The sequence below is a fragment of the Olea europaea genome, chromosome 18 (assembly GCF_002742605.1).
Source record: "Olea europaea var. sylvestris chromosome 18, O_europaea_v1, whole genome shotgun sequence".
Classification (NCBI taxonomy): Eukaryota; Viridiplantae; Streptophyta; class Magnoliopsida; order Lamiales; family Oleaceae; genus Olea; species Olea europaea.
In genome coordinates this window covers 3,174,916-3,181,915 of record NC_036254.1, presented here as the reverse complement: position 1 = coordinate 3,181,915, position 7,000 = coordinate 3,174,916, and the positions used below count along the sequence as shown (strand labels likewise).

General features: G+C 34.5%; 1 protein-coding gene across 1 annotated transcript; it reads right to left on the bottom strand.

The window, feature by feature from the left end:
- Positions 1–2,790: 2,790 nt before the first annotated feature.
- On the bottom strand, positions 2,791–5,460 carry LOC111367158 (hydroxyphenylpyruvate reductase-like). Its single transcript, XM_022987891.1, has 2 exons — positions 4,799–5,460; positions 2,791–3,484 (listed from the first exon to the last, which is right to left on the bottom strand). The coding sequence occupies exons 1-2, from the start codon at positions 5,390–5,392 to the stop codon at positions 2,966–2,968; spliced, it is 1,113 nt and encodes a 370-aa protein (XP_022843659.1). The 5' UTR covers positions 5,393–5,460; the 3' UTR covers positions 2,791–2,965.
- Positions 5,461–7,000: the final 1,540 nt, after the last annotated feature.

Genomic DNA, 7,000 nt, shown 5'->3' with positions numbered 1-7,000 from the left:
GAGGTTTAGCATTTAAGAAGTATAGACCATGTCTCTTTGGGATAGAAGTGACTAAATCACTTCCCCTAAAGATTTTTATTTGTCCTTGACCCAATTTTATGTCAAACTCCATATCATCTAACATTCCTAAGGAAATTAAGTTTCTTTCTAAATTTGGTACAAATCTAGCATTTTCTAAAAGTAAGATTCTGCCATTTTCTAAAAGAAGTTTTATGGTTCCAATGCCTTTAACTTTGCAAGTCATGTTGTTCCCCATGACAACTTGTCCTCCATTAGACTTTCAAAATTTAGAAAGTAGTTTTTCTTAGGACACATGTGGAAAGAACATCCTGAATCTAGAATCCACTCTTGATTTAAGTTTCTTTCAACATTAACAAGGACTAAACCATTGTCAGATTGAAGTGTGTCACATGACATAACAGTATTTCCCTCACTGACTCTCTTCTCTTTAGAATCATTCTGTTTTTTATAGCAATCCTTAGCAAAGTGACCTAGTTTACCACAATAATAGCACTTTTTACCTTTTGCCTTATTCTGAGATCTAGCTTTATCAAAAAACTTCTTTTTAGGTTCATTAGAAAATTTTGAATGAAAGTTTGATCTACCAACAATTTTACTTTTTATCAGTAAATTTTCACCATATTGTTTATTGGTAGACTCAGATTTCGGTTCAAGTACCCTATTTCTTAAAGCAGTTATTATAATATCAGTGGTAAGTTTATCCCTACCATACTCTAAGGCATTTTTAAGGTCTTTGTGTCTGTCACTAATGGAGTTCAACAACATCACAGCCAATTGATCTTTTGATAATTCTTCATCACAGTTGGTGAGGTCTTGGGTCAGTTTGGTAAACCTATCAAGATTTTCTTCCAAATCTACTGAAGGATCCATTTTAAATGAGAAAAACTGTTTTAGTAAAAAAATTTGTTTGGGACAGTTTTTGGTTCATATTTAGCTTTCAACTTAGTCCATAAGTCTTCTGCAATTTTAGTTTCTCCTATAGACCTGATCACATTGTCAGAAAGGTATAAGAAGATAGTACTCCAGGCTATTTCTTCCAATTCAGTTTTCTTATCTTCTTCAATACCAGTAGGCCATGAATTATCAAGAGCTTTAGCACATTTTAATTGCATCAATATAGCTCTCATTTTCTGACTCCACATACTAAAGTCTCCCCTCCCATCATACAGTTTCAATTCAAACTTAGCAGTAGCCATACTGAGTATAACACTTAGTGAATACACAATATACAGTACTAATGTTCAAGAAACACACAGGAACATACACAGTTGGAGACAATAGCAAACTCAAACTCTTTTTAGTGCCAATCTAACAATACACTTTAAACAAATTTCTCAAGACAGTAAACAGTTAATACTTATTACAGGAGGCAGTATTATAACTGAACAGAGATTTCAAAAAAAAAACTGTGCCTCGACTGACTTCTCCTACAAGATCTTTCAATTGTACTACTCACAGAGTTGTTATCTCAGATTCCCAAGACTTCAAGAGTCTTTGGACAAAGACCAATCACTGGAGTTTTAATAGTACAAGGTAAATCAAGGGAAAAATTCAGGAGTCAAGCAATATGAAATTACTAATTTCAAGATACAGGAAAGATCTCACCAAAGAGTTCGTTAGAACTCAGATTCCTCCAACAACTGAGTTGACTGTCATTTGAAGCAGGTTTCAGAAATCCAGATTAATCAAGAAGTAACAAGCTCTGATACCATTGTTAATCAAAGAAGTCATTCACGATTAAACCAAAATTTACACAAACCATTCAAAACAGAAATTTAAATGCAGAAAGTAAAGTGTTAAAACAAGGATTTTTCGGCCGAAGCCCCACAGGTTCAGCTTAAAGCCTAATCCCCTGTTGAGCATCCATTATAAAACGGATCTAGCTCGGTTGCACTAAAAACTCAAAATATGGAAGTCAAAAAATACAGAAGTACAGATCACAAGATAGTCACAGAGACTTATCTTTCTACACGAAGATGATTGAACTATGCTTCTCACAGGAATCACTCAGATCTGTTACAAAGCACTACCGAACTCAAGAATCACTCAGATTCTTGTTACTAATCACCGAACTCAAGAATCACTCAGATTCTTGTTACTAATCACTTAGAAAAGTCAAGCATTCATACAATCAGTAGTATTACAGTGAGATTACTGTATTTCCTCACTATTATCTCTCAAGGAACCAAATCACAGAGGAGAAAACACGAAGAGTTTTCAAGAGGGAGCGTATGAACTCAAAACCGGCAGAGAGAAAACCCTTGAAAGAAAAATGGCGATTCAGCTGAGTGAAAATGAGTTCAATCAGAGTAAATAATATCAGAAGCATCCAGAAGCCTGATCCAACGGCCACCATCATCACACGTGTCATGATCCAGTGTAATGTTGTTATTTAAAAGAAGTGTCAAACTTATTAAACACGATTTTTGCTTTAAAAACTGTGGAAACAATATGACCAAAGGTCCAGGGTTCAAACCCAACAATAACTCTGATTACTCTTCACCAATTTTGTCCATTCCCACTCTGTAACTCGCCACAATTTTACAAATGCTGCAGCGGCCCATATCATGATTTTGAACCCGATAAACCATTTGATAATGAAGATGGGCAGCGATACATGAAAAAAACAGTGAATTTCATGTTGTAACATTGAGTTGTTTAGACTTTAGAGGCGTTGGGTATAAGAATAAACTCCTTGTTTAAGGGTTCTTCTGGGTTTCTTGTTTTTCTGTTATTTTTGCTGCACTTGCTTCTATAGTTTCTCAAGCATTGAATGCAATCTTCAGCTTCAGGAATAAAAATTTTACACATCAAATGAGAGGATTCTAGGATAAATGAAGAGAATAACAGCAAAACATCCTGTGACAAACTAATATACCAAGTTCTGGGGGGAATAAAATGATGATTAATAGCAAGAAAAAGATCCCACCGTTTGATGACAAAATCAAACCATAGGTGTTAACAGTGGTTTTTTCGTAAAATGAGCTTCTAAGTTCCCAATGACAAGGTCAGCCATGGCCTTGCGCGTTTCTATCGTGCCACTTCCCACATGCGGCAACAAGACTACATTATCAAGGTCAAAGAGCTGGTGAGGCACCTCGGGTTCCTTCTCAAACACATCGAGTCCAGCACCACCCAAACGACCCTCCATAAGAGCCAATACCAATTCTGGTTCATCGACATGCGGGCCCCGTCCAACGTTGATGAGAATTCCCTTTGGACCCAATGCATCAATTACTTCACGGTTCACAATATGATGGGTTTCAGGTGTTAGTGCACAAGCCACGACCAGGATGTCACAGTTCAAAGCCAAGTCCATGACACTCGCATAGTACTTGTAATTTGTGTTTGGTTTCTCTGATCTTGAGTGGTAACTGATTGGGCAACCAAAGGCTTCTGCTCTCTTAGCAATTGCTAAGCCAATTCTGCCCAATCCAATAATTCCGATTGTTTTACCACTGAACTGCAAGAGAAGCTAGAAAAGTTGAGGGCAGGTATCGAATTTAAATTATGCAAATTAAAAAAAAATAAAAATAAAAATAAATAAATAAATGAAGAAGTAGAAGTTGTCAAAAGAATTGTCAAATTGAGGATCACATAGATATATAGAGAAGAATCGCTGGCGAATGACCAAAAGATGACTCGACCAATTCCAAGACACTAAGGGATTCACGTGTTCCAATTGAAAGATAAATGTACAATAACTCCAATAACAATCAAAGATAATAACTCTGTAACCTCCAGCTTCAACCCAAAAAGAAAAAAAGCAAACTGGGGGGAAAGTCATGGTACACTCTAGATTTATGGAGATACAACAACAGAACAACAAACAACAAATGAAGCCTTATTCTCAATAAATTTGGAGTCGGATCCATGAATTATTTTTCTATAAACATTCATGTCATAGTATTTGACAGAGATTTAATTTGGTTGTCAATCTAAGGCAGGCCTCCTCTCTTACCCTGGGGCTAGGGACCGACTATGAAAAACAAGACAACATAATTCTTCTTCGCGATGATGTAAGCAAATCTATAGGCTGCTCGACAAGAGCATTGGACATGATCAAGTACGATTTAGTACATTGTAATACTAAGCCCCACAACTGCAGAAATCCAAGTTCTTTTGAGCTAAATTTAAGGCTCCGCCCCTCAGTGTTTATCACAGGATATTGACCCAATTCCATGTCATCAACTCTCCCACAATTTTGGAGCCCTTTTGAATGGTAAGGATTAGGCATTATAGACGTAGCAGAAGCTTATAGGGAGGACAAAACTCGAACTTGTTGATTTGAAAGATCAAATACCAAGAAAAGAGAATAATTCGAGAAACTTCTCAAGACTTTTTATTTAATTCAAAACTCAATTGAATTTAAAAATTAAATATAAATCATATTTAAAGCAGTACTTACATTAAGAGAGCAAGGAGACATCTTTATAATATAAACAAAAGCAAGTCAAGAAATTATAAAGAATTCGTATTCAAACCAAGAACTGAAGATAGTGTTATAATTTAACAGCAAAATCATTATCATCCAATTTACCAAAAACTCCGGATATAACAAGTATGCTAACTGATCCAACAGCTACTCAAATCAACATTTTTACCCACTTACACCAATCCAAAAGCAAATTCGGAACAGACTTATTCATCCCACCAATGGACATTGGTCCATAACCATTAAGAAAAAGAAAAATGAATACCAACGTCAACATTTTTACAATTAAATGAAAATTCACACATTCAAGAATTCAGTCTTTAACCAAGAAATCAATTTTACCTTAGTAGTCAATTTGAAATCACCAAGTTTCCACAGCCCCTTTCTCACATATTTATCACACTCGCAAATTCTCCGGCACACTGACAGCATCAATCCGATCGCCAAATCAGCCACATCCTCCGTCAAAACATCGGGAGTATTTGTCACTCTAATACCCTTCTCCTTACATTTGATCAAATCAATCTTATCCAATCCCACACTAAAACTAGAAATTATTTCTAATTTCGGCAAGGCCTCGATCATCTCGGCGTCGGCTCCGGCAGTGGCGTTGCCCACCACTGCTCGGATTGACTCTGAGTGCTGCTTCAACAAGTCCTGTCTCTTCGGGTGGGTCCACAGTTTCAAGAGCTTGAACCGATTGTCAAGCTCTTTTTCGAGGTAAGAATTCATCGGGCACGTCATCAGAACACTGATGTCCTTCATTTTTGAGGCGGCGGCGGCGAAAAACGACGGGAAGATTTTTCTGCTGGGGAAATCGAAGTGACGAGAAAATGGGGTTTGATTGTTCTTTAGTACAGAGAAGGGGTGTGCTGTGTGAGTGGGGTAGGAGATCAACGGCTGAGATGCAGCGATTCTCACGAATTGGGCTAGCATTTTCAGAGAAATCAACGTTGTCGATTACGATTATCGAACTGTAGGAAGTGTTAGTGAAGTTGATGCCACTGTTCGATGCTCGTTAACTGAAAACGAAAACGAAAATGAAAATGGGGAAAATGGTATTTTTTTTTTAAAATGAGTGGTTGAAAAAGAAGGAAAAATTTTTAATTTACGTGTAATATTATTTTATGAAAGATTGTGTGATTGAAAATAGGAGAGAAAAAAATAAAATGTAATGTAATGTAATTTAATGAGAATCTAAAAGGAGCATATGAAGCCTGCACAGTAGTACATTTACACGTGGAATTTTAATTAATATTTTATAAAATAAAATTTTCATTTAGGTCCCATCTAGTAGCCATTTTCTTCAAAATACATTTTTCTCTCTTCTTTTCAACCACACATTCTTTATTAAAATAATATTACACGTAAATAAAAAAATTTCCTTCTTTTTCAATCATATTTCACATCAATTTACCATTCTAAAATACATTTTTACATAAAAATGCCTATCAAATGCCTCCTTAAAGAAAAATGAACAAATTAATGCTGGACTTCGACTACGAAAAAAAAATCTAACTTTGAACCTTATTCAGGGCATGTTCAGTAGTGATTATTAGAATTGATTTTTTGATCATTAGAGAGAAAAGAAGTCCCACCTATGAATGGAGAAGTAAAAAATGTGACTGAAATAATGAATTAACGATAAAAAAAATCAATTTTTTTGTTGAAAAATCGCTACCAAACAGGGGTTCAATTGTAACTTTATTATGTTTTTGGTATTTTGAAAAACGGTTATTGTCCAAAACGTCCTTACGTATAAAGTTTATTGTGCAAAATATTCCAATGTTGCATTTTTATTTTATTTTTTTGTATTTTCACCTCTATTTCAACATTTCATTGTGAAAATCATTATTTTCATTCAATTTTATCTAATTGTGTAATAAAAAGTAACTTAATAACAAATATACCTTCCTATTTAAATTGAAAAAAGAAAAAAAGAAAAGAAAAGATGATAAATAACTAAGGTTACATTTGATTGCAAGCATAGAAAGAAAATAAATTTTAGGCAATTCAATTCCTTAGAATGTATTTGTATCAAAATTAATAATTAAATATATTTGATTAATTTAGTTTTCAATCTAAAAAATATTATACTGATCCATTTTTTATTGGTTGGTAGATAAGGGAGAGTAAATATATAAAAGAGAGAAAGGGGAGTGAATTACCTGAAAAATAAAAATCATTCCTATCCTAAAGAAAATTATTTTCTTATTTTTGAAGAAAATATTATCCCATGATCAGAAGTTGGAATATATTTTTCATGGAAAAAATTGTCCATCAAACACCTCAAAAGTAGAAATTTATGTGGAAAAATGACATTTTTCATGAAAGGTAAAACTAATCAAACATACTCTAATGGTAACCATTCTTCTAAATTTATTATTATTTTTTTTAAATTGCAAACTAGGAGTGGGCATTTTAACCGAAATCGAATCTCTCGAACCGAAATCGGCTAAAAAAAAAATAGGAATCGAAATCGAAAATCAAGAACTGATTGGGTCCGGGTCGATTTTTGGTTCTTGAATTGGAACCATGAGTAAC

Coding starts and splice junctions, on each gene's coding strand:
- LOC111367158 (XM_022987891.1), bottom strand. CDS start 5,392: ATGCTAGCCCAATTCGTGAGAATCGCTGCATCTCAGCCGTTGATCTCC. Junction 3,485..4,798: donor ATTTCAAATTGACTACTAAG/GTAAAATTGATT, acceptor CTTCTCTTGCAG/TTCAGTGGTAAAACAATCGG.